The sequence below is a fragment of the Plectropomus leopardus genome, chromosome 20, assembly GCF_026936395.1.
Source record: "Plectropomus leopardus strain MGB_pleo_1.0 chromosome 20, ASM2693639v1, whole genome shotgun sequence".
In the NCBI taxonomy this organism is placed as follows: domain Eukaryota; kingdom Metazoa; phylum Chordata; class Actinopteri; order Perciformes; family Serranidae; genus Plectropomus; species Plectropomus leopardus.
Genome location: NC_142195.1, coordinates 17915811 through 17943587, shown reverse-complemented (window position 1 = coordinate 17943587; position 27777 = coordinate 17915811). Strand labels below are relative to the sequence as shown.

The window sequence follows — 27777 nt, the reverse complement described above, 5'->3', positions numbered from 1 at the left end:
ACAGCCCCTTCCTCTACCATAATGATCACTGATTGCTTTTCATGAAATCATTAGCTGCTTACCTTGATCTTAACTACTGTATTTTTTGTAACACCCTCCATTTTTTTTCATCTCTGCTTCCTGTTTGTTTGTTTTCTTCAGCATTTTGTGCATCATTACTGAAAACACTATGGAGAATCCATCGCGGTAAGAGACGCATTATTTCCCCTGAGAGTTGTACCCTACACTAGCACCTGAAAATAGAAGGGCACTCATTAACCGCTTATGCGGGATAGCTATTGTTTTAAAGAATGAAAATTGGATTCATTTATGAGACAGTTTCAAATCTGCACCATCCTTATCTCCACAATTACTCAGGTTGATTTGTTAGTTTGTTGCTTTGGGGCTATTATCAAAGCTCCTTTCAATATCTATACCCTGCTATTTTTCTTTTCATCGTGCTCATGTTGTTGTTCAGATTTGGGGTAAATATCTAATCTTTCTTCATTATCCTGTCTTCTTCCTTGTTTAGTTGGTCCTTTGTCTTACTTTGACATTGCTGAGGGACAAATCTGGTGCACAGTAAACCTGTTTCTCTGTGCTTTAGAGCAGACTAATGCAAAGTTTTACTGTTATTGCTTTAACAGCAGTGTAACCCGAGGCCTGACATGCTGTTGACAATGCAGTGCTGCTGGCAATGAGGATGTAGAACAGTAACAATGAGAGAAAATGTAACCATTATAATATACCCATGTGGTTGATTAAACATACATGTACTGCAAATGAGATTACAGATTGAGACCAGACTCATGAGGATGTGAATTGTACTTTGTTTTTGCACAGGTGGGTACTAATGCAGAGCAGTTACTGAGATAATGTGTTTGTGAGCTAATCAGTTTGATTGCAAAACTCAGGCGATCAAAACAAAAAGTGATTATATCACAGTATTTCATCGCAACTCTGTATTTGCATGTTTTTAAGTATCTTTGATAAAACCTAGAACTCGAGATGTTCAATTAGAAATTTCCAATGCCGACTGGTTCATTGTAGAGTTGAGTTAAAAATTATAAGTCATTATACTTTAGACCATAAGTAAAATTAGGACCAGGCTCTGCTGTTGCTCTGTATTGGATTGTCCTTAAAGGCCAAGTCCGGTATATTTCAACTTGAACGCTATTTTCTCATGTTTTTGTTTAACCATAAACAGACCCAAAACTTCTGGTGCCAATCCTTCTAGACTATAAATAAATAGTCATTTTATCATCGTAAAACAATTCATTCAAAGGCTGACAGAAAAAAAATAAAACTCACAAAGGTCGTCTTGCTTTGTCTTTCACGCTAACACACGCTAAATTGACTATTTTTTTTAAATGCAGTATGATGGGTTTGCCAATTCAGATGTCGAGGCTGTTTTTGGTTAAATTAAAAGGATCTTGCTGTTCAACAACAAGGCCTTATTCTGTGGGGATCTATTTCATAATGTTGTCAGACACTTAAAATGAAAACCTGAGCCTGTCAGTGGCAAAAACCTTTAGGGGACACACACTGATGGTGCACAAAGGCCCCAAGTGGTTACATTGCAGCCTTTTTGGCTGCTGCCAGCTTCAGCACCTCTTGCTCAATATTGGATCAATTTCAAAAATTACTGTTCACATTAGTACCTTCCCGAAAAATGGAAAAATAGGGTCTGGTTTTGTAAATACTAATCTAACCATTTAATTACTCTACTGTCATATATTCTTCATTATTCCCATATATATGTTTTCCCTCCCTCTATGCTTACATTGTTCTTGCTTTGGGTGTTGTGGAACTCCTCCTGGTGTCGGTCCTTTAGCATTTTCTCCACCACTCCGCTGCGACTCCACACGTCAAACACCGTCTTTCCATGCTGGTATCCAACCTCCTACGCAACACAAATGCTCACATGTCAAAAGTGTTTTCTCTAATGATGGGCAAAATCATTAATAAGATATGTCAGATTTTTGTCACTCAAACTTACAGCAATCTCATCAAACTTGCCAAACTCCAGTGTTCGGTATCTGTCGATTGGAGGTCTGATATACTCGCAGTAGTCGCTGCTCTTCACAGACTCTAGCTGCCTAACGCAGCACACGTAGGCCAGCCGAGTCTGAATCTCTGCCATGTTTAACACCTAAGACCGTATGTGTAGAAATTAACATATGTAGAACTGAAAAACACCCACAAAAAAAGCCTCATTGTTATTCATAAGACTCATTTACTTTTAAAATCCTCACACAGTCTGTTGTGTCTTTATTTTTAATCAATCCATTACCTTTACTTTCTCTGCTAGGGGGTTAAGGCGTTTCCATAGCAGCCACCAGCCTGAGAGTGAGTCTCCGTAATTAGTGAGGTTGGTTTCATCCCGGCTGCCCACGTCAATCGCTATCACCACTTTGGCCCCCATGGAGCGCGCCACATCAGCTGGGAGAAGAGGAGGAAATGTAAACAAAGGTGGGACAAAAGAAGAGGAATAATCTCTCTCACAGGGGTTTATGTGAAATATTTAAAATGACTAAAGAAAGAATGCCAGTGGAATTCAGTTTTAATGACTGAGGGTAACAGACCTGGCAGGTTGTTGATGTAGCCTCCATCCATGAGCAGGTGTCCATCTTTGGGGTCGCAGAGAGGAGGCAGATACCCAGACAGAGACATGCTGGCTCGAACATACCGCCACAGAGAACCTAAAACCACAAACAGACACCTCTTTTTAAGTCTTTGGTCTACTGAGCACTATGTATTTAATTGAAAGCAACAAACCTGAACTGACAGAAGATTAGACTCATCAGCGAGACTTATTAAAGGGTCAGTTCACCAACAAGGACAGTGGTGGCAGAAATCTTAGAGGCAGATAAGAAAAGAAACTATCTACTGCCGTGGCCAGATGCCACTTAGGATAAGAAAAATCTAAGTAACACTTTGAGCACACAAGAGCAAATGTTTCTTTTAAGGGGAGTCACTACAGCTGAAAACTTAGTTTTTTCTACACTGGCCAACTTTGAGATTCTCTACCACTTTGCATCTATAACATGTCTTCTTTCAAAGTGTCTGAAAGAAAATGTCCAAATTAAACATTTAGGTTTATTTAAGTTCAGATTTCAGAACTGAATTTTTGAGGTGGGCATCTTACCACTACAAAGCTGCACTCTGCACTGTATGTGTCCAATTGTGTTTTTCGTTTGTCTGTTTACAGTATGTGTTGTGTATGCACTGATGTTTTTACACAAAAGACGTTGTTGTGATTTCTGAATATTTATGAAAAAGCACATATTTAATTAGATAATTAATCATTTGCATAATTTAACTTTCTGAAAACTTGCACTTTTAAAAAATTTTGTCTTAATGTCAGAAAGATTCAAAGTTAAGAAAAAATTCCATGGTGATATCTATAAAATATTTACACAATTCACCTGTAGTGTCATATTTTTTGTCTATAAATGTTTTTATAAACAATTTTACAGGCTACATACCTGTAAAGGCCAGTTTTTTCTCATACTGACAGCCAGAAATCTTCTCTTCACACTTACAAATACCACATTTTCCAGTTTTATTCCTATCTAGTATATTCTGAATGTTTTTACTGGAGCTATGTTCATGCGAAAATATGGTGAAAATGCTCTTTTATGGCTGTTTTGACAGTATTTTCTAATTTATGAAGCCATAAAAACAGAAATCCAAAATTCCCCTTATACAGACCTTTGACTCTGATGTGTCAATAAAATAAAACAAAAGTTTGAACCTGGCTTCATCCAATATTCAGATATCTGTTGTGGAAATGTATGCAAATTAGTGAATATTTAATTCAATAATGCCCTGTTTGCATATTTAAACATACTAACAATAATTGTGTTAAGTTTGGTGGTGTTGTCTTTTAGTTAAAAGTTTTTCCCAATTCACTTAAATTTAAAAAAGAAAAAAAAAAAAAACAAACACTGTACTTACCATCAGTGTGTACTCTCATGGTCGAGGCAGTGATGTCAGTTGTGATATTGAAATATGGGATCCAAAGGTCCTGCACACATAGAAGGTTACATTGAAACAGACACATTATGACACATTATTTCAAATGATACATTTATTTATCATGCACCACCACCAGATTTTTTGATTCATTGTCATCACAGAGTTTGTAAGTGAACTCACCTCAATCTGTTTGCTTTTAAAGACATTGCTAATGCTGGAGTTGAATGAAGCACCGGAGAACATGGAGGTGACCGGGTATGTTAAATCCAGAACCTTCTTAAACACTGATGTCATTTCCTGCAAGGAAAGCATGAAAAAGAAATAGAGATTTAATGACTTCTATCCTGAACACAACAAGATGTTTTCTTCAGCAAAAAGCAGAATTGGGAATAAAAGTTTGATCTGATGTAAGAAAATCTGATGGGATTCTGATTAATTGTCTGTGCTGTATGTAAAATGTTTCTTTCTACACATGCTTTTCTTAGCAATTTTAAAAATGTTCACTCCTCCTACAAAGCATCAATATCAAATTTCAACAGAGCTAACTGCCCAGTTCTAGCTTTGCTATGGGCAATCTCTTTATTACAACAGTAGTTCTTTTAATTTGATACGATGGTGCAGCAACCAGGCCAGCTGCTCCTAAAGGGAAGAACCAGAGGAGGAGGAGCTGGATACATTATAGGCAGACAAATCATACCGCATGTTCAGCCTGCAGACCTGGAGACTGAGCAGGTGTCTCAAATCAGTCGTCATGAATGGTCACACGATTAAAGACGTGAGTATGAATTTCATATTAAAACTGAAAAGGTTCCGTTCATGAGCTAAATGTGCAAAGCACTCAGGCAACAGCAACCCATTACTTTTGATGGTTAATCAGCAAAGCGTGATTAATTATATGAAAGCAGAACAGAGGTAATAAAATAAAAATGCTGTTAGAAAGAGTGACCTTCACAAGGACACAATCATAAGCAGAAAATTGAAACTCTTTGAAATTATTTCTCTCACCGAACTGGAGCAAGTGGAGGAGGAGCTGTTGAACTCAGCCTCTCTTCCACAAAACAGGATGATAATCTTCAAAATTATTCCTCTTGAACTGTTTGTTTGTCACAATTACTTGGCCTAATTCTCAACATAATTACAAAAATGCCATCTAAGGAGTGAACACTTTTAGATTGTGTCTCCAAACACTGCAGTAAGCAGATGTTGTCTAACATACTGAAGATGTTTGATCAAGGTCACCATGAATCAACATTTTACTGTAAATTATTTAATACAGGTTAAAAAAAAACTGTGAAAACTGATGATTCGAATGAAATTCCTACTTGATGTAAAGTAGATCAAAATATCACTGGCTCTTAATACAAGACAAGTGTAACTGTTGCTTGAACTCTCACCATTGCCCATTCTCTGGCCCTCATCCTCATGCGGCTGTGGCTTCGGTCCTCAGCATATAGTGCCCCCATCAGGGAACCGATAGAGGTGCCACCAATGAGGTCCACTGGGATACCAGACTCGCAGAGAGCTCGCATAATGCCCACCTGGGAACAGCCCCTGAACAGGAAGGTGAAGGAATATGAAGACAGAGATAAACGTAACTATTTAACCAAAGAGGCGGATATACCTCGCCGGCAGAAAGATTAAACCAAAAAAACAGAGATTTTTTTAAATACGATTTTTTTCCTTTCTGATACCGGAATTTAGCCGATACTGAGCACCAATACCATAACATACCACTGCATGGAAAAAAACACCTTTGTATTACTAACCCTGTGGTTTTGAGATGATTGCTATTATTGTTTGGTACAGGTCAGGTCAAACCCTTTATGAAACATGAACCAATACATGCAAATAATTAATTAAATAAAACTTTCTTTTATTATCTAATTTGACTGTCAGGCATTTAAAACATTTTTTTTTAAAATCTCAGGAATAAATGACAATTCCTTTGAAAAAGAAACTTAAGGTGCCATCACAATCTATCAGCAAACAATAATAGAGCCACCTCTTGAAAGTGAAGCCTTGTATACTGTTTGCTTATAGCTGGTGGGACTTTCAAATCCAAATTGCTAACATTTAGAGGCTAATCTCACACTTTTAAAGGGAAATCAATTCTTCTTTGCCGCTCTAAAACAGTAGTTTCTGCGCAAGTTGGCTGCACAGCACAATTTCTGTGTGTGCTATTACCCGACAATTTTAGAGCTACTAGGAAAAGTTGATTTCTGAGAAAACTGAAGTTTTACTAGGCTGTAAAACAACTTAAAGGTTTATTAATAAATTAAGTGGTATTGGATTGGTGCATAGACTTACCTACTTGCTGATACCCAATCCAGCATTTTAGTTAGTATCTGAGGCATTTTCAATGCTGTTAATTAATATCGAAACAACTATCTACCAAAAAGCTCTCTAACTATGGGTTTTAGCCTTTGACAGTTATCAAATCCATTAAGCCAAGAAAAAGTATCAAATTACAACGTTTGTGTCCTAGATTACAGCATATTATGACATGAGCTTCATAATAATATGTCATCACAATTTCAAATGTAAAACTTGAACAGAAATGTATAGAATACTTTACACTAAATGTTATTAATTGTATTAAAATTAAAAAGCAACCTTTTCCAATCATTAGAGGTTGCTCATGTTTGTTGCATTACATGGAAGGTTATCAATTAATGAGTTGTGCAACAATTTATTTCAGAAACACACAACAAAATCACGACCCTTCTAAAACTTTCATGAATTATCACTAATTCCATGATTTTGTAAAGCCTGAAAAAAATGACTATTCCAGGTTTTCCATGACCATGGGAACCCTGGAGCTTTTAGAGTAACTGATTGGACAGAAAAGTAGGGTTACCTGGCTCCTCCTCCCCCAAGGATAAGAGCTATAGCATTGCCCGTGAGGACACGAGCCAGGCGGGAAAAGTCTGAGTGACGGTCTGCTGGCTTCTCGAACACACGTTGATACAGCTCCATCTGAAAAACAGGGAAATTACTGTAATAAAAGTAGAGATAAAGGAGTGAGTTTGCGCAAGAATAGAGAGGAACTGAATGGATGAAAGAAAATAAGTAGATGTTGAATAAGAAAGAAAGGAAATGATAAAGTACTAACAGAGAGGTTAGGAGAGTAACAGCCAAAAGGGAACAAAATAAAGTGTTTAGATCTGCAGATGAAAAAAAAAAAAAAACTCTCGGGCCATATTTTCCATTCCTACCAGTTTGGGCAGGCTCCTCTTAGAGAAAACCCTTCGGGGACAAGAAAGATGGAGGTGTCTGGAGATCCAGCTTCGCATGTTGAGCCAGTCCACAGTCCCTTTGGGTGGGGGGCCGTCTTCTCTGTGCAGCAGCACCAGCTGCTTCTGGGCACGCACTGCACTTCCTTCCAACATACGCTCCAGCTAGAGGGAAGACATCGAGCACAGATGTTTCAGAACATTTATTCTCACTTTCATCAGAGTGGCTCATGTGTAGCACTTGCACAGAATTTTGAGTGCTTGCCAAAAAAATGCGGCAAACTCGTGACGACTAGAATTTCAGTGAGCACAACATCAGCACGTGTACAAATATGTGACTGCAATCTAGTATCTAAGTTTGGGAATTATTTTACTTGTGGGAAAGATCAAGCAACAATTTTAGTAAGACTATTATTATGTAATTAACCATTATATGTAAAGAGCTGCACTGTAGTTTTGGATAGCATGCTGAGCAATAACAACAAAATGGGAGATTATTTTAGAGATTCATTTTTAATTTTAATTTTTTTTATTTCATTAGCATTTTTTTCAAGTGCAATTTCCCAACTGAGGTTGTTTTTTTGTCTTTTAAAAAAGGCTAAATAGTCTGAGAGGAAGGTCAGATCTGTTACTCAGACAAAAGGCCATCTGCTAAAGGTTTAGTGTATGTGAAAGGTAAGAGGGTGTCTGTGTGTGTGCCCTGAAAGATAAAATCAACCCAGAAAGCTATGACTCATTCTGAGCCTGAGCAAATATTGATCCCTCTTTCCATTTCTCCCACCATCTCCTGTTAAAGGGGGGATACATTCCTTACATTTCTCTGTGCCCATTTTTCCTTTGGAAGGCAATTATCTTTCCCTTCATCAGCTGGACGGACACTTCCTTTCTCCCACACCCCCTCCCTCTCTTTCACAACATCCATCCCCACTTTTCTCATTTTGCCAATATGCCCAAGGGTCAAATAATAACCTTTCACAATATGTGTGACCATTAAGTTAGTTAAACCCATGGGTACAACCATGATTCAGGAGCATAATGATCAGCACAGACCCTAATATCAGAAACAGAACTGTTAATAGTAATTGGTGTGATGATTTCTCTGGAGACAAAAAAACTAACAAAGGCGAGAGAATGTATGGTCAACTGTAACACAGATCATTAACCCATTAATGTTCCAGATGATAAAACCTGTCGAGAGGCGAGAAGATTAGTCGCCAAAGAAATTTACTGACAACATTGTTTTAACAATAGTTAGAGGATAAATCTAGTGTTGTTCTATATTTTTTTTTTGATATCTCTGAGTAAACAAATCCCATGAAAGACCAAATTCAAAAATGAACCAAACTGACAATTACTGTTTGTGTAGCCACACCCTGATATAATTTATTCCTCTGTGCCACAGACCTCCACTGTGGTAATAAAACGAATACTATAAGGCATGGGTATCGCAGTTTATTTTGAGTCAATCTCTCATACACTGTTCTGCTTAAGTAAATACTTACTAGGTGACCAAATCTGCCTACACGTCTGTACATGTACAGATTACTATAAGAGTATATGACATATCACTTCATATTCTCATTACTCATCCGCCTGCTCAGCCTATGCTGCATAGAGAGAGTGAATAAGTCAAATTCAACGAAATTATTCTGAGAATATGTAGTGAACAGTCACAAATTCTACGCAGGGTTCCTGCAGCGTAAGGTACTTTTTTTAATGCCACTTGGAATTAAGTTTAACACCAATTTTCTAATAATCGTAACGGAAGAAGTACAATTTTCATTTTTTTGCCCAAATGTTGATTGTAACATAAAACATGATGTTTTTTGTCCAATGAAAAAGTTAGATTATCTTTGTCAAATGTTGAAAAAAATCAACCCTTTTTAGAGTGGAACACACTGAAAACAACGAATACATTATATTGTCAATAAAGTTTCTATTGGGTTTACCAACAGAAGGGGGAAACATCTGGCTCCTTTGGACTTTTTTTTTTTTGGCAATTTTGAGTTTCTTACTCTGAATGTGAGATTCGACTGCTTGGATTCCCATCATGATTTTAAGAGGAAGAATTTATTAAATTATTTTACAATATATATATATATATATTTTAGAGATTTTATGCTACGTCAGAAAAAAATGATTAACCCCTATTATAATCCTTCTTCCCATGTCATTTTAAGACTGAAATATAAATTTAAGTCATTTAATACAAATTAAGGCCTTCATTTTAAATTATTGAATCAATGCCTTTTAAGACTTTAAGGATTTGATTCCTGCTATAGATGAACATCTACAGACAAAGTGAAACAGTTGAATTGTTGCTGAATCCAGACCAATGAGCTGATGAAATGTTATGAATACCATAAAAACCATCTGTTGTTGGATTATCTAAATTAGTCTTAACCATTACTTCTGTTTGAGTAATGTTGACTAAAAACTACAGTTCTCAGCTGTTGTGGGAAATAAAATGAAAGGCCCTGCAAACCCACATCGGTGTATATAATCTCACCGACTGATTATTATATTTTTATATTTTTACACACTTTATACCCTCAACACATTATTTATTTTGTTTTATTTATTCACATTCAAGTGCAAATTATTTCTTATTTTTACAGTGTTTTTCTTTTATATTTTTACACACTTTACACACATTTTGCATATTTATTATTCTTAAATATTCACATATGAATGCTAATTGTTCTTATAATTACTGTATTTCTATTTTAGATTTTGTCATCCAGGGTACAGTAACATCTAGCTAGCAGAGAAAGGATCCTCTGCTTTGGCTGGAAACAAAATGTTAGCGTTCTTGGTTCCACTATTCTGAGCTGCGTGACCTTGATGTGAGAGGCATTCTGTAAATGATTTAAGAAAATGTCAGAAATAAATGATTCATAAAATTCTACCAACTATGTCTCAGGGTTTTTAATACTTTTGAAAGACTGATTTAAGATTTTTTTTAAAAATAATTAACGCCTAATTTTAGATTCATAAATTCAATGCATTATAAGACTTTTTAAGGATCTGCAGGAACCCTGTTTATAGAACAAACAAACTGTGCAAGCCCAGCAAACCAAAACATTCCTAAACTCACAGTTACCGTCACCATTGACTCTCCCCTCACTTTTCTCCACCTGTAACCCACCCCTAAACACCTCACCTCCCCAACGGCAGGGTCCTGCTCTCCTAGTCCCACAATAATGATGCAGTCAGCCTGACGGATGCACCGCTGTGTCCATGGGGTCAGTGTGTAGTCCGTCTGGTAAAGAACTATGCGATGGATGTCTTCTTGTTGGCCCAGCCAGCTGGACAGACGGTACTCATGGACACTGGAGAGGAAAGAAGTCCATTAATGACAGGCAGCACTGTCTAGCTGGCAGCACACAGTAGATCCATTTTTCCTCTGTGCCAATAAAGCATACTTAAACTGAATTTAATGAGTGAGTTGGAAAGACGGTGAGCCCAAGGAAAAGAATAAATATGCCAACAAGTAGTATGCGTAGTAGTAGGCATATCTGGGGGTTGCTGAAAAGCACGCAACTTTTCAGACATCCACAAACCATACCTGTCTAATGCTGCAACTCCAAGTCGCTGTTTGATAATATCACTAGTCAGCAGAAGAGTGGGACCTGTGTGTGAGAGATCACAGCAGTTAGTCAATATGTCTGGTCAAAGCACTTGACTAAATCCACTTGACTTAAGCCCCTTTCACAAATGCACTGCACAGCTGAAATTATCTAGATAACTGCGAGCTGTATGTCAGAACAAATGTCCAAATCAGTTGGACCGGACATGAAATGGACTTTATCTTGCCATTTCCCTAGTGCAAAGTCCGTATAATGTCCGATTGTGCCCATGTGTGAACAAAGCAAGTAAATGACTTAAGAGTTTGCAGCAAGCAAGTGATGATGTTTCTATCATGTGGCTTGTGCAAAATCAGAGGAAAACAAACACACAAAGATGGAAATGAAAATGTCTAATGGAGACTTGGAGGTTTATGACCAAATTATGAACCAGCTATGTGACCATAGCATAAAACCGGTCATGACTTGCCTCCTGCATGCTCTATCCAGGTGTCACCCTCACTTAAACCAAACACAGTGTTTCCAGTGGGTGAAAACATTTCTGACACAGAAATCTCCTGTTGTGTGCTACATCTGTGAAAAAAAAACTTTGGATATTGTCTAGAGTTCATCTGAAAAAATGGCTTTTAACAGGTAACTTGTGTTGGTAAAGAGCTTTTAATCACAATAAACTAAGAATGCACATGCACATGCACATGCATGATATCGGCACATCATCGGTAGGGCTGTGCAATTGATCAAATTTCAATTTTAATTTCAGCTCAAAACAATGTAATCAAGAAAAAGCAATTACTTTTCCACATTCCATTCTGCAAGTGTACACTTATTTTGTCTTGTGCCCTGAATGACACATGCATGTGCATTTTCGCCCCTCAAATAATAAAAAAACAAAAGGAGAAAAGGACAACCCCATCGACATCCACCGCAATTACAAAAAGCAGCTCAATAGTAATTAAATTATGGAATTAAAAGAAGCTCAATGGGAAAAGTATTAAGTTCAACTGATGATAGAAGTATTTTTTCTGTTTAATAAATGCAATTTTGTCAATTTTCACTGACAAAGTGAACAGGTACAAAATATCAACCCAAAGTTGAAGTATTTCTATTATTTTGCACAATCACTAAAATATTACATACATTGAAAAGCATTGTATTTCAAGTGTCCATCTGCTGGTGGTCCATCATGATAAGAGTATGCATAATATGATGTTAATGCCACTACAGAAGAGACATGATGATCACTAAAATTTGGTGTAAACGAAAAAGAAAAAAAATGTATATATATTTTGATATCGGTATTTGGTCATTTACCAATTAAGCTGTTTTAGATCAGCATATCGGATATCTGCAAAAAATCCAATATTGTGCATCCCGACAATAAACCAAAAAATGGAGCTGCCCTTAGAGTACAGTTTATATACTTTGTTGGCTGTTAAATATATATTCAAAACCTAAAAAAAAACCACAGACACACACACACACACATCCCGTCCATCACCCCTCTTACAGTTACTTCGTAAAGTCTTATAATAAATACTCCTATTATAATAAAAACCTAATCTCTTATTTTGACATGAACTGACCCTGGTTATCATATTTGACACAAAGCACACACACACACAGCAGGCACCTTCCCATTTCGGATTAGGGACTGGAGTAAACAGAACCTCTGAAACTAATCCACAGGGGAAGAGCCAGAGCAGTTACATCATAGCAGGAAGTCCCTCTGATACAAGACCAACACATCACACCTAAGTTGTTTCATAGACTCTAGCAGCATCACAAGATGTTTACAAAGCCCCCTCAGGATCTAAGTGTTCTCACACCTGAGCTCTGACCTCCCTGTGGAGGACGTAGTGAAATATTAAACAGAGTAGGAAAATTTTGAGCTCCTGGTTTTTTTTCTTACCTATTGCCATGAGTGCATGCTGCAGCTCCAGGGTGAAGGCAGTGAGAGGTACTTCTTCTGACACAGGCAGGACTGTCACAGTGGAGAGGTTGGAGGCCTGGTTCCCTGCATCCCACTTACTACCCGGAGTGTGGAGGGCCAAACTACGAGCTGGGGACAAACATATTAGTTAACCTCCCTCCAACAATGAGTTGATATAAACGCAAACACCAGTGAACACTCAGCACACATGTAGATGCACACACCTGTCAGAGGACCATTGACCTGCTGGAGGATCTTCTGTCCCAGTAAGTGGATCAACCTGGTGACAACCTGTGTGACACAAACATTTCATAAGACACCTGTGTCGTGGTTGCACTGATGCTGTGTTCCTACCTGGGGCTGGGGCTGTGCCTGGATCGTGGGTCTTGGTTGCACTGATGCTGTGATCCTACTACTTCTACAGCCAATATTATTAGTCATGATTCCACTATTAATATACACTTATGACTGTTATCGCCACAAACATTAACAACAATATATGTATGTAATATTACATGGTATCATAAATTACATTTATTAATTTGTATGTCTATTACTATTGTTATATGTTATACAATATTACCATTATTGTCATTTAATTATAATTAAATTTTTCTGTCCGTCCTGGAAGAGGGATCCCTCCTCAGTCGCTCTTGAAGTTTCTACCATTTTTTTCCCCACTGTAGCGTTTTTTTGGTGGAGTTTTTCCTTAGTCAGTATGAGGTCTAAGTACAGAGGGATGCTCTATGATCTAAAACACTCTGAGGCAATTGTGATTTGTGATAATGGGCCTCATAAACAAAATTGATTGACTTGACCCAATAGACAGACAGAGGTGGGAGTGAGTTAAACATGTGCAAGTCACAAGGAAGTCTTAAGTCTTAACCTTCAACTATCAAGCAAGTCCCAAGTCCCTGTGGTGAGAATTAAGCAAGTCATGTCCCTGCTACAAGTCAAGCAGGTCACAAGTCAAGTCATATGAAATTCTGATGATCTACCCTGGAGGGTTTTTATTTCTACAGTTTTTTTTTCAACACTATTGGTTCAGCCTGCTTACATCTTATAAATTTTACTGATATTTGGGATATTGTGATGATCAATAACAAGTCTCCTAAATAACAACAATGGAGTGTGGATCTGAAATCATATTATGGCACTATAGAAACAAAGGGCTTTGAAGTTAAAACACAAATAACATAAAAACTGGATGCTGTGATGACAACACAATCCTTAAATCCCAGTTTTAATATTTTTAACTAGCTCCCTCCATGATAGCTGCCTCTTGCATTGGCCTCTGTTGGTCTGCTGCGCCCTTGGAGTTTCCCAGTTTTGTGGGCATTGCTCTAGAAATCATCCAGTCATGTTTCAAAAAGAAAACTTCTCTGTATCCCAAAAAATGAAAATATTTACTAAAAAAGTCAAGTTCTTTCGAGTCATCTGTCAAAAGCTAAGACAAGTCTCAAGTCATGAATACCAAGTCAAAGTCAAGTCCAGTCTTTGATAAATGTTCATCAAGCAAGTCTCAAGTCTTCAAATTTGCAGTTTCAGTCTTTTTTGTTTAATTGGTCAAAGAAAATAAAAAGGTCAATCAAGTAAAAAAAACATAATTGTTCCTAAACACTGCAACACATAAAATAATTAAGTACCAATTACATCAATACTTCAAGAAACTGATACTTTGGGGAACACCCTGCTTAAATTAAAAATATTTGCAAAACAATAGTTGTTCTTTTGAGTCATCTGTTTTAAGTCTAAGTCAAGTCTCAAGTAAAAAATACCAAGTCAAGTCAAGTCAGTGCTGGTCAGGAAAGTGTGAAGTCCACAAATTTAAAACCCTACTCTTTCACGAGTCAAGTCATGTGACACGAGTTCCCTAACTTTGCAGACAGCTGCAGTTTCCTCGTCATCATGTACAAAAAAAGAGTTCTGGAAACCCTTTACTCACATTATTGTTCAGCAGATGTTTAATTATTCAAATGTTAATTGTCAGGGGTTAGATTTTATCAACTTCATTCACTTTTGAAGCTGATATTTTGGAAATCACTAAAATCAAATCACTATAAACTCTAAACACAAAAACTTAGTCACGTTTTCATGTCAGCTAAAATTTATTTTAACAGTCGAGGTTTAACCTACCTGTGGGAACTTCCTCTTGATGGAGCTTAGAGCTCCTTCTGGTAACTTGGCCAGCTCGGAGTCACGGACAGCGTGCACTGTGGTGGCTCTGTTCTGATGGGTCAGGGCCTCCACCTGCAGAGAAACACAGGATGTGTCACATCGTTTAAAAAACAATAAGGTAAAAAGAAGCCCAAATCATTCCTACACATGACAAAGCAATACATAATCTACTGCAAAATAATTTTTCATTCAAAGATACTTTGGAGAATTTATTAACGTAATTTCAGTTTTAAGTTTGAACATTACTGTATGACTGATTCTGAGTCTTGTATCAATCAAACAGAGTTATCTTCAGGTTAAAAAAAAAGAACTATAAATAACATCTCTCCATCTCATCATCCAGAGTTGACGTCAATACAGTCGTGCTAAATATGTCTCTGAATGTTGGCCACCTTTATTACAATCCCATTACCACCATTTCAGGAGCTATAACGGCAGCTTCCCTCCCCAAGGTAACAGTAACCATAGCATCCATCAATCCAGGTATTATTAGAAGCATCATGGCAGAGATGAGCCACATCAGCCAGTGGAAAAATTGGGTGAAGTCTAGCAAAGTGACTTTACACAGTATATCTGAACGAAAACACAAACAGTCTCAGCACTAGTGTCTACATTTAGCCACTAACCCATGAAGGACAATATTCATGGTGAATTCATCAATATACTGGATAGTTGAACGGGTACTGAAGAAAAATGCATTCTTACTCAGATTAAATCTAAACCAAAGGTGAGAAATTACTAACAGACTGAAGTGTGCACACCCACATAATCAGCAGACTGCATGTTACAATGGTACAAACTCTAGTCTAAATGTGTTTAGTGTCCCAAAAAGAGCCTGAGACAAAGTGTTTATTTCATGATGCATGCTAAATAAATGAGTAAGTAAATTAAAGCTATAACGTACACTATAGCATAAAAAGATTTATCTTGATGTTTGGTTAAATTCAATTTCAGCTGCTCTGCACATAGTGTTTAGTCACTTCACTCTCTCAATATTCATAAGATGTACTTGGTTGAATTTTTATTTACTGGCAGTGGGAGCAGTTATGGTCGTGTTTTTGAAAAGCATACTGGCAGCCCCTGTTTTTCCAGCTGTACATACTGACAGTGAATATGTTATGTGATGATTAACAAGTGTTAATATTTTTCTGATGCATATTTAAATCTGCATGATTTTGTATGGAAGCCCAGTGATGGGAAAATATCCTGAAAGTCATAATGAGAAACTTTCTCAAAATCATAAGTTAGTATCTTCAGATAATGAGAAACTTTCTAACCTTGCCTCTCAAAACAGTTACAAGGGGTAGTGGCTGAAAACAACTCCTATAAAATTTGATAGTTTCATAGTGTAACCTACCCCTCAAAAATCACCTTAACCCTAAAACCCTAAATATGAACATGCAAAACAAAATAGAAAGGGCAAAGTGGTAAGCGCAAGGGGTGCATTGGCATCAGGCCTTAGTATCTCTAAATAACAAACTTTCTAAAATATTATCTCAAATATGTCTCAAAGCAATGAGAAATAAAGTCATTAAGTCATTATTTCGAGAAAGTTATTAATTATTCTGAGATTCTAAGTCATTATTATAGAAGGTTTTTTAACATTCTGAGATATGACGTCATTACATGAGAAAGTTTCTCATCATTTTAGTCTTTAAGTCATTCTTTTCAGAGAGTTTCTCATTATTTTTGGAAAGCTTCTCATTATTATGAGATAATTCATAATGAGAAAGTTTCTCATCATTTTGAGAAAATGTATCATTATTTTGAGATACTTTAAAAGACTGTATTTTATTTTGAGATACTGACTCGTTATTTTGAGGTAATTTTTCATTTATCTTAAATACTCTTTTCTTGAAATCACCAACTCACTATTTAAAGAAAGCTTCTTATTGAGATATAAACTCATTATTTTGAGAAATGTTTTCATTACTTTTGACATGATATGACTACAATGACAAGCTTTCTCATTAGAGCAACTTGAAGGACCTTTTTTTCCATCACACTGGTAGAAATTGGCTGCCTTAACTTTGACATACTTAAAAGAAAAACTCATAACTCTTCATCCAAATATAAAGTCATTAATATTTATGAAGATACTAGAGGTGAAAAACATAGCAGATATTCATAGTCTTCCAACTACTATTAGCCATCTGTCTTCCCCCTCGCCATCATGGTCCTTACCACTCCAATTAGGTCGCCGCGTCCATACTCTCCTATCAGTTCCTTCTTGCCATCTTCCTTCATGATTACAGAGCGCAGTCGACCGCTCAGCACTATGAAAGTACTGTCCGATTTTTCTCCCTGCCTGAAAAATATACAGATAACTTCAGTCCCCACAGATATGCAAATAAGCCCGTGAACCTCCATTGCTGACTTGTTTGGAATTGATCTAAAATGTATTGACTGCTCTCACATGAATGTATTAATGTCAACAAAACTGTTTTCTGAGGACTATTTTTGTACGATGTACAAGTTATCAGAAGAATACCTGTAGACTGCCCTGCCAGCTTCCACAGCCATCCAGTCAAGAGCAAAGTCTATCTGTCTGACAAAAGATGACATCCTCTTCACCACCGTGTGAGCAACGTTCAGCACTACCTTTGGCTCCACGCGCATTATCCTGAGGAACAGGCAAAAATCACAGAAAACAGAGGTAAAAGCTAACAGACCATTCTAATGTCTCTTAAAGTGTTGAGTATAAGTATGTTTTTTGAAGTCTACAAATCACACTTCCCGACAAAGTCGAAACACAGTAACCACATTTTTTGTCAAAATTGAGTCAAAAAGTCAGATTCTCATCTTTTCAAAAAATAAATAAATTAAAGTAGAAATGTGTAATTATTGTGTGGGAAAAACAGCATTAAAAGTTAAAAGGACTAGAAAATGGGTAAAAAAAATCAAACAGTAGTGACTGTCGACATAGACCCAATTTATCCACATGAATAAAACTGTAGCTAAATCTTAATAATAACAGAGGGAAAAGTAACTAGTCTTGCTTAAAAATATCTATCTAACTAGCCTAGCTTAGCAGACTCTAATACAATATACATGATGCCATGTGGTAAACTACCTTTAAAAGGGAACACCACTTAAATTAAGTACTTTAGTATTCCCAGAAAAGTTTAATCAATATTTCTGAAAATGAGCAACTCCCTCCCAAAGCTAGAAACCAGAGAAGTACGTCTTAAACATGAGATGTCATCAAGTACATAGTCTGGAGCTGTTCCATAGACAATAGACGCTTGTCATTATGCTAACATGTTTTTTCACTCCCCCCCCCCCGTGTTTGCTCTCTAAGCTCCTCAAGAGGCCTGCGTTTTCCTCGCTCCTTGAGGTGTGTTTAAGGGATTTGGAGAAAGCATAAGTCAGCATAAAGAAAAGCAATGAGTTTTATTCTATTGTAGTGTTTTCAGTTCAGTAAATGTAGCCATATCCTCCAAACATTCCCCTGGCTGCTCTCAGTGTCATCCAAAACAGCTTTCCCCATTTATTATCTATGGAGCAGCCTCGAGTTTTTGGATTTGGGAGAGAGTTCTTCATGTTGACAAATATTTTTGGACTGTCTTTTGCCACAGCAATAACATGAGTGGATTTTGACAATGGGCGTAGTTCCCTTTAAAATAACATAATTTATTTAATTCCTCCTTATCACAATGAACCACAGAGCTAAGGAAGACAAAAAAGCACATTTTGTTTGTAGATACTGTTTTTTCCATGTACCCTTTAGATGGCCAAAACAGACTATAGTTTGTCTAAATGTTTCCATTTTAGTTAAGGTTTGTGACTATTATTATCAGAATAAAAAGGCATAAAATTACATTTTAACAATTTATGTGTTCTAAATTTTGCTAAATGTCCTCAAAACTCACTGTATCTGAAGTTACTGCTCTCAGCCTTTGTGAGAGCCAGTACACATGTTGTGCTTTTTGCACCCTCATATTCATTGTTTTTGATATCAGTCAATGGCAAAAACGGAGGGGAAGTTTTAGATCCCTTTAGTGCAGGGCGTTACGGTCTGTCCACAGATAACCGTTTAGGCTTCATACACACTGATCTTTTTTTTTTTTAATTTAACCCATGTTTAACAAGGTAAGTGCCACTGAGATCAACAATCTCGGGGTGTCCGGTGGCTCAGTGGATAGAGCAGGCGCCCCATATAAATGAAAGCAGTGTCCTTGCCGCTGTGGCTGCAGGTTTGACTCCAGCTCACGGCCCTCTGCTGCATGTCATCCCCTCTCTCTCCCCCTTTCACGCTATCAATCTTCTCTCCTATCTAATAAAGGCGAAATGCCCCTAAAAAAAATCTTTAAAAAGAAAAAGGAGACCTGGCCAAGACAGCAGCATAACAAGAGTTACAAATAACAATAACTACGATAAAAAACATAAAAGATATACAGTAACATGTAGAAATATGAAGACACCTACGCACAATGACAAATAACTGATTCATTCATCCTTGTACTTAAAGAGCTTTAAAATCAGGCAGAGAGGCCAGTTCTCTTAGTTTCAAATCCTCTTGGAGGCTATTCCCAGTGAGGGGAACAGAGCACATAAAAGCTTTCTTTTCCAGCTCAGTCAATGCACGAGGAACACACCACAAAACTAAATCTTGAGATTGAGTTAACCCAGCAAGGCTTTATAAATGAACAAATACCAATAACTGAGCCTATGAGAGGTCAGAGATGGCCTACCAGCCCCCAAAATAAAGCATACAGTGATATTTAGTGAGTGAGCTTTACAATATGTAACAAATGTCAGTGCACTATGATACACAGTATCTAACATGTGCAAGCAATGTGCAGGTGCATTCATGTACAACAGATCACCGTTATCCAGAACAGGTAAAAACATAGCAGCGACCAGGCTTTTTCTGGCCTCAAAGGAGAAACAGGACTGGTTTCTGTAATAAAACCCTAACTTCAGCCTCGGCTTTTTAAGAAGATTATCAACCTGAGGTTAAAAAGAGAGGGAGTCATCAAGCCAAATATAGAGATATGTGTAACAAGAGAAAACTTCTAACTTCTTTCCCTAAGCAGTAATGATATCACAAGTGTTTAAGAGCTTTTTCTTATCTTTTGAGAAATATATTATCTTATTTTTTAAGCATTTAAAACCAGCTTTAGTTGTGAGAGCTGAATCTGGATAATGTTAAATAAACTTTAAATCAACGCCTGAAAGAAGATCAGCTCCAAACTTGGCATTTCTGGTGAGTTTGCTACGATACCATGCTGGTTATGGTCCTTAGCAACGTCAGGTGAACCTGCCTCTGCGCCCTTGAAAGCTGGCACAGAGTAGGCACAGGAGTAGCACCTAGCACCCAGATTTTCCAGGCGATAAAAGACACAGCATGTGTCCTAGCCCTTGGCAGTGCAGATGACTACATACTGTGGTACATATCTGTACATGGATGGGTGTGTGTATATCTGCTCTTGAGACTCACTCATAGAAGTGGGTTTTGGATATGGAGAGGAAGCTGCAGTCTCGCTGGGCTCGAACAGTGAATATGAGGGGCTCTCCGGTCAGGACGGCAAGTTGACCGACAAGCTCTCCAGGGTGTGTCACAAACAGACGTGTGTCTTCTTCACGGTCAATCATCCGCTGGTAAACATGCAGGAGGCCAGAAATCACAAACTGGATGCTCACCTCCTAAAGCAGCAAGAGGAGAGAAGAGCACAGATTTTAACAGTGTGAATGCAGGTGAATGGCAAAATTCAGGTGTGCTAACGGGACACAGTGATTTGTGTCAAACATGAATTCTCCAATAATAATTACAGTACAGCATTAGTTCATTATTGATATATTATGAATTTTACTTCTGTATTAAAGCAAAATGGTAAGTTTAGAATATAGTAAATAAATGCAACTAAAGTTTTCTTGTTGATGGGACCACAGACATGACTCATTAAAAGACACAAGAAGAGAAACTGCTCCTGCAATGCCTCTACATCCTCCAGGGGCGAAAAACAGACAAGTGTAAGAATGTAAAAAGCCTTACATTACATCTTCAGTTTCATTAAACAAAGGATGTTGTAATTGCTTTGTAAGTTGCTGATCTAACCTGGTCTCCCTGACGAGCCACTACAGAGCCAGCTTTGACTTGATGGAGTGTCACTCTGCCTTCAAGCAGGCTGGGATCCTGGAACAGAAGAAAAACAATGTTTGACCAAACTATAATAACCACCTCATGGTTGTATGCCTCCGTGACCCAGACAAGTTGCAGGTACAGTTTACTTCCATGTCTGTCCAGGCTAATATGAAGCTATGACAGTTGACAGTCCTTAAAATATGGATGTTGCTGTAATGAAGCTACAAATTCTTAAACATGGATGCCTCACACACACACACAAACGGCAGTACAGAAGATACAACAAGCGCAGTGTCACAGTGGGCAAGATTAGTGTCACTGATTCAGTATCTGACCAAATGTCTCTCTTTCTGTTTCTGAGTTGTGACAATGAATAATGTCCAGAAAATGTCCACTGACATTTGACCATCAAATCCTCATCAGTTTATTATTGAGTCCAAGTGGACGTTTGTGCCAAATTTGGAGAAATTCCCTTTGGCGTTCTTGAGATTTTGGGTTCAGGATAATGAGATGGATGGAGAAACCTGAGAACTTATGGCTGTCGTCGAAATGAAGGCTTATTGACATCATCACAGAAGACACAAAGCTCTTATAATGTATCAGACCGGCACATTACATCAATCATAATTTTCCTATAAAATGTGTCATATTGCACTATAAATATGGAAAATATGTATTGAAAAATTATGTAACCCCTAAAATATTTATGCCAGTTGGTGTTCATTTTCGATGATTGAGCTCTTATATTTTTTATTTTTTTATTTAATCAGGAATAGTCCCACTGAGATTCAGAATCTCTTTTCAAAGGGAGTCCTGGCCAAGACAGCAGTGCAAAGAATTTCACACAAAAGAACAAGTAGACTAAAAACATAAAAGCAAAAGTTAAAACAGCGTAAAAATTCACACACAAGCAGCAGGCAACAAACAGCCAATTAGCAGCGTTCAGAAACCAAACGTGCATTCAGTTTCCAAAACGTCCTCAATCCTGTTTTTAAAATCTCACAGGCTGATAAAAGAGTCTAGTTTAAAGTGACTCTGCAGCCGACACCAAAATGACAGAGCAAAAACTCTAAAAGCACTTTCACTGAAGACAGTGCAGGCTCAAGAAATGACATACAAAAGTTGTTCATGTAATCGAAGTTTGCAACTTCTGACAGTTTTAGGAGTCGGTAAAGAGCACAAATAAGACGGCAATTCATATAAAATGGTCTTATAAAGAAAAATATACCAGCATTCTATTTTATGGTTGGACAGAAAAGACAAAGCCACACTTTTTCATACAAACTGCAGTGGTGCGTACGGAAAATATAGGGGTCAACATACTGTCAGCCTGGTTGGTTATTGGGGCCGAGAGTTGGCATTTTGATGATTGTCTGTATCAGCGTTTTATTTTAATGATCACTGACAAAATTAATTAATTAAAAAGTGCAAAGAAAGTATCAGCATGGGAGGAATTTTTACTCTGTAAAGGGAGCTTTTTTATTAATTCATTTTCTATTTAAATTTTTGGTTGGTTTTACAAAAAAACAGTTGCTGGGAACTTTCTGTATTTGATGTTGAAAGTTTCAGTTTTGACTTACCACTTGCTAAAGGCATTTAAACAATGGTTTGTCCTGGAGTTTGTTCTATTGCAAATTCTAAATATTGACAGAAAGATTTTCATTTTTATTTTTAATGCATATTGGTTTCAAATATCAATTATCAATCTCAATAAATACTAATAATGTATCGGTATTGGCCCTGAAAAACCAATATTTGCCGACCCCTAATGGAAACCTGAGTCCATAATAAATCATCGTGCAGCATCTAAGCTGAATCCACGATTTTCAAGCAAGATGTATTAGTATGCATAAAAAATGTCTCCATAGTCGATTGCAGTAAAAAGCTTTGCTTGAACCAGTTTCTTCCTCGCAATAAAAGAGATACAGTGTTTGTGTCTATAATAGAACAGAAGCGTTTACCTGTAGCTGGATGATTCCCAGCAGGTCCTTCTTCGCCGCCTGGAGGATTGTGCAGCTCTTACTGAGGTAAATGGCATCAGAGTGCCCCCCACTGTCTGTGTAGTGAAACACTTCAGAGGGCGTGTGCTGCATTGTCACACTCTTCTTCAGGCTGGACTGCAAAGACAGACATAAGAGAGTGACTAATTGGAAGAACAAGACAAGCTGGGGGCAGGTGCAGAGGATGCTGGGATATGGTGTCACATCTACACTGCCAACCCCTGATTCAACATACAGAGGTGACGTGGCAGGATAGTCTTACTTTGGGAATGACAGGACTGGATGGAGCTTCATCTATAGTGACTCGAGCTCGTTCACAAGCCATGTTCAGGTCGTTACCTTAAAAAACAAGGAGGATTATTAGTCTTAGGTATGATGGTGTCCTTGCTTTCAGATCAGTGACTGCAGGAAATGAGTGAAGACATATGCCATTTGGTGATCATTTATGTCCAAGTCAGTGACCCACCTGCGCAGTCGGTGGGCATCGAGGTGGATCGCAGCTTCCTGTGGCTGTTTGAAGGGCTGTCCTTTACACCATCTGTTTATTGCAGAGTGCCAGCAATGGATCAGTCTCAGCACAACACAAAGCACAACACAAAGCACAATTTCAAAGGTATGTGCAGTGTATGCTTGTGTGTTTGTTTGACCCGTCTCTGTTTGGCTCTCCGTTGTCCCAGTGGGTAACTCGTCCTGGAAGTGCAAACGGCGAGTCATCTTCCCAGAAGTCACATCTCCCATCACACTGTTTATATTGGACAAGGGCACTGCCTGGCACTCCTGTCCATGAGCAGACAAAACAAATGAGTTAAAACTCCACATTTCAGTTAGTCGGGACTACTATTTACATTACATTTTGAGTTATCAGGACATTTTTTATGCATAAAGTATTTGAAGCACAAGAAAATTAACACATTAAGATTATAACTGGGTTGTGGGAAAATTTACAAATTTCAAGAAAGAAAAATCCCAGTATGAGTCAGTGAGTAGTAGTAAAAAGACTGACAGTATTCATTCTAATTGGGGATCACTTTCTTACTGATATTTCAGTTGTATTTAATTCAGATTCAGATTCAAACAACTTTATTTATCCCAGAAATGCAATCCAGTTTTACAATCTATCCAACCAAACACAAACTGACAGCAAGGAACAAGCAGCACTCAGCAGTAGTAGCAGTACGTCAGAGACATCAATACATGGGCAAAGATACACACTGGCACCTCGTGCTGTCCCGTGCATACTGACTCACACGAGGACCAGGCAGAATAAATCAAAGAAATAAAAAATGTTAATGCTTCAATACATAAGTCAGCAAACATAAATAAGACTTTCTAACACATTTCATAGCACATTACTTAAATACATTAATGTATGTATGGGCTTGCCAGCAATGTGAAGAAAACAGACACAATAATAAACCAACTATGTGGCTGCGAAATAAAAGTAATTAAAAAAGACTACAGTCAACATTTAGCAGCCTGATAGTAGAAGGAATAAAGGAATAAAGATATGATTTAAAGATGTCTGAAGACCTCAGCTGGAGATATACCTGCTTTTTAATCACGCATTGGTGTACAAAGCTGGCTGCATTGTGTTACTGAGGGATTCCACGACAGCGTACATCAGAAAACTCAGATGACATGGAAGTTATAGATTAGCATGATGTAGACAATAAACATGCTCTAAGAGGTTACTATATTGTAAATTCTAAGATCAGAAAAAGTGACAGCAGCATGACCTCGTGGATATTAAATATCATGCATGTCGAGACAATGCCTTTCTTGTGCATATTGCATCTTACAAACGCATTATAAACAAACACCTTAAATAGACACAGGATCAAGCAGCAACCTCAACAGCTGCCTGCACTTAGTGAAAAAATTGTCAAATATATTTTTGACCAAATACTTATTATAATATATAATATATATATTATAATATATAATATATATATTATATATTATATAATATTACAATCATACTGTAGGATTAATTACTGGTGCTTTCACAGATAATTTACAATTTGAAATGTTTTGATAACTTTTGCAACAGCAAATAAGAGCAGCTAGAAAAGTCTAATAAGTTCAGAACTTTTAATCACTTTACTGTATTGCAGCCTTCAAAACCAAGAAAACACAACATTTACGATATTAGGATATTCAAAATCTGAGACAGTATCTCATATCAAGATAACGCTATACTATCAATGTATTGCTCAGCCCTAGGCTCACTCAACAAGCGAGGCAGTCCCCATTTAAAACCATGTTAAAAAATTTAAATAAATTTAAAACGGTTTGGTTCTCAAACTAATTTCAACATTCATGACAACTGTATGGGGGATGATGTTTTTTATATAACTCACCCGTTTACATTTTATTATGGCTTAAAGTTGCGCCTAATTGGGGCCGGGTTGCTTTGAGTGACAGGTTGTCTGCAGATAGCGTGCTCGGCTTCTCAGTCAGATTCAACCCTTGCTCCTCCACAGCGACAGCTCCTCACCAATATATGGTCACTTCCGGTACCCAGAAACCAAGATGGCGATGGCCAAAATGCCAAATTCGACTTCACAACAAGACACCCTGAACCCATGGGTGATATCATGTTGGCTAAGTCCATTATTTTTACGGTCTACACACAGAATACGCAAGGCAACCATCATGTGCATGTGAACGCTTTGTAAAAAGTGAGTATATCTCCATCTTTATTATAACAACAACAAATAAAAATCTTATTTTTTTAAAAGCCTTCAGGAATTGTGAAAGTGAAGACCTACTGCCTCCCAAAAAAATTTTAAGGAGGTTTCATCATCACAGAACATCATAAAGTCTGAGGCAGCCAGGTTTAAAGGTTACTGCCCTCCCCGTTTCCTGTGGAGGGGTTGTAATCATTTTTACTCATTTTCAGGGAGTTTTATGAAGGACCCAGTTATGATACTGTGCTTAATGTTGTGTGAAATTAGCCTGCATGTGTGTGACTCCAGTGTGTGTGTGCCTTTCTGTGCTTGTTTATAACCAAATTCATAGCCACTGGTGCTTAGGTATTCAATGTGAGCCTCTCTGTGTGACTGTGTGTGGATACACACAAATGTGAGTGCACTAATTAATTTCCCTCCTACCGGATTGAAGAGCTCAGTTGTTAGGCCCAGATAGTTATGTAACGCCAAGAAGGTGACTCTTTGGAGGCGCACCATGATTATCTGCAAAACACAAAAAATCAAACACTAAGGTGAACAGAGCAGAACATATTATACATCAGACTGTAGTCACATCTAAATTAAATAGCATTTTATCTTGTAATTAAGTGTTCAAGTGTTTATTGTGAATCAGTCCATTACCTGAATGACGCGAACAAGTGTCTCTGGGTATTTCTTAAACACAGACTCAAAGGCTGATGCAGGCAAACGTAAGATGGTGGAGCGCATTGCGGCCCGTGCACATACAGTCTTATATGGAGCTGGATAACCCTGGTGAAGGCAGGACAAACAGTAAGAAAACTAACATTAACGGCTCGCTGTTGTATGCCTCTTTGAACACGTCAAGTTGTCATTAAAGTCTGTGAAAACAAGGATGCTTCACACACATCTTCCCCCCGGCAACAAAGAGTAACACAATCAGCACAGATTCAAGCTGGACACAAAAGATTAGTGTCACCAATTCAATCTCTGACCAAATGTCTTCTCTTGTGTTCCTGAGTTGTAACGTTGCAACCTGAAAGGTGTTTCTGCAGAACATTACAATGTCATAGTTGACCTTTGCCTGAACTAGTGAATGAATTCTTGAGTGCTGGCCTAAAACATGTCTAATGAGGTCACTGTGACATTTGACCACCAAAATCTAATCAGCTCATCCTTGACTCAAAGAGGACATTTGTGCCAAACTTTTTAAAAAATCCCATAAGGTGTTCTTGAGATATAGTGCTCATGAGAATTGGGCGGACAGACGGACAACCTGAAAACATAATGCCTTGGGCCACAGCTATCACCTGTGCTAAGGCATAATAAAATAATTAAGTAAGGACAGAGGGAGCAGTCTCTGAAGCTTTATATACATATCTGACTTCTGTGTTAACAGCCTACAAATTAGATCTGTCCCTAAAATAATGAATTGGACTAAGAGCATTTTTACATCTCAGTTATATTCTACTATATCTACTTGCACTTTTGGCTTGCAGCATTTTAAATCTCTGGGCGGTTGCCATGTTGTGCACACTGCAAAACATGTGCCTCAAAATAAATACATTCTTTAATATTTCTTGCATTGGAGATATTCAAATATTGCTGTTGCAGCCAGAACCAAAACCAGACCATGCATTTGTGTTTACTAGCATGTGCACAGGCATCTGTTTCAGAGACAATGGCAAAACAAATTAAGTTGCACTTAATATTCAAATTCTGTAACGTATCAGATAAAACACAAATTAAAAAGAATTTTGTTTGGTTACTGGAATAAAGCTTTATACATTCTGTTATGTCAGATTTTTATTATTAAGCTCTAATAGCACATAACCACAAATAACTGCATCGTATTTATCACTTAAAATAATAAGTGACTAAAAATTGTCCCCATATTCTAACTTACAGCCGAGCTGCTGCATGGTTGCAAGTTTGGACAACCACTTTTAAAGGCCAGTATTGAGCCCTGAACCTGCAGTATTATTAATTGTGAACATAAACTTGATACAGATGTGTATAAGTTATCATTTGTACCACTTCTTTGATGAGTTTTCTGCTATTTCCTATTCTATTTCTTTAAGTTTCTACTACCAACAAGTTTTTCCAAGCTTTGATTTCTTGATTTTTCTGTG

At 37.5% G+C, this 27777-nt stretch overlaps 1 protein-coding gene across 5 annotated transcripts in view; it reads right to left on the bottom strand.

Annotated features, from left to right (window-relative positions):
- The window catches only part of LOC121959423 (patatin-like phospholipase domain-containing protein 7), a 45785-nt gene that overhangs the window by 11979 nt on the left and 6029 nt on the right, over positions 1-27777 (bottom strand). For all 5 annotated transcript variants that reach the window (XR_015775097.1, XM_042508693.2, XM_088070706.1 and 2 more), the window contains exons 10-33: positions 26309-26437; positions 26090-26170; positions 23624-23753; positions 23443-23514; positions 23239-23315; positions 22938-23093; positions 20950-21027; positions 20332-20537; positions 17380-17511; positions 17073-17196; positions 14847-14960; positions 12935-13001; positions 12690-12839; positions 10762-10825; positions 10357-10525; positions 7176-7358; positions 6818-6936; positions 5355-5511; positions 4141-4257; positions 3940-4009; positions 2565-2681; positions 2273-2421; positions 1979-2131; positions 1763-1882 (exon numbers count right to left, since the gene is read on the bottom strand). Coding sequence is in view for 4 of the 5 variants with exons in the window: in XM_042508693.2 (XP_042364627.1) it covers positions 1763-1882; positions 1979-2131; positions 2273-2421; positions 2565-2681; positions 3940-4009; positions 4141-4257; positions 5355-5511; positions 6818-6936; positions 7176-7358; positions 10357-10525; positions 10762-10825; positions 12690-12839; positions 12935-13001; positions 14847-14960; positions 17073-17196; positions 17380-17511; positions 20332-20537; positions 20950-21027; positions 22938-23093; positions 23239-23315; positions 23443-23514; positions 23624-23753; positions 26090-26170; positions 26309-26437 (2934 nt within the window). In the remaining variant the exon portion in view is untranslated. The remainder of the gene's footprint in view (positions 1-1762; positions 1883-1978; positions 2132-2272; positions 2422-2564; positions 2682-3939; positions 4010-4140; positions 4258-5354; positions 5512-6817; positions 6937-7175; positions 7359-10356; positions 10526-10761; positions 10826-12689; positions 12840-12934; positions 13002-14846; positions 14961-17072; positions 17197-17379; positions 17512-20331; positions 20538-20949; positions 21028-22937; positions 23094-23238; positions 23316-23442; positions 23515-23623; positions 23754-26089; positions 26171-26308; positions 26438-27777) is intronic.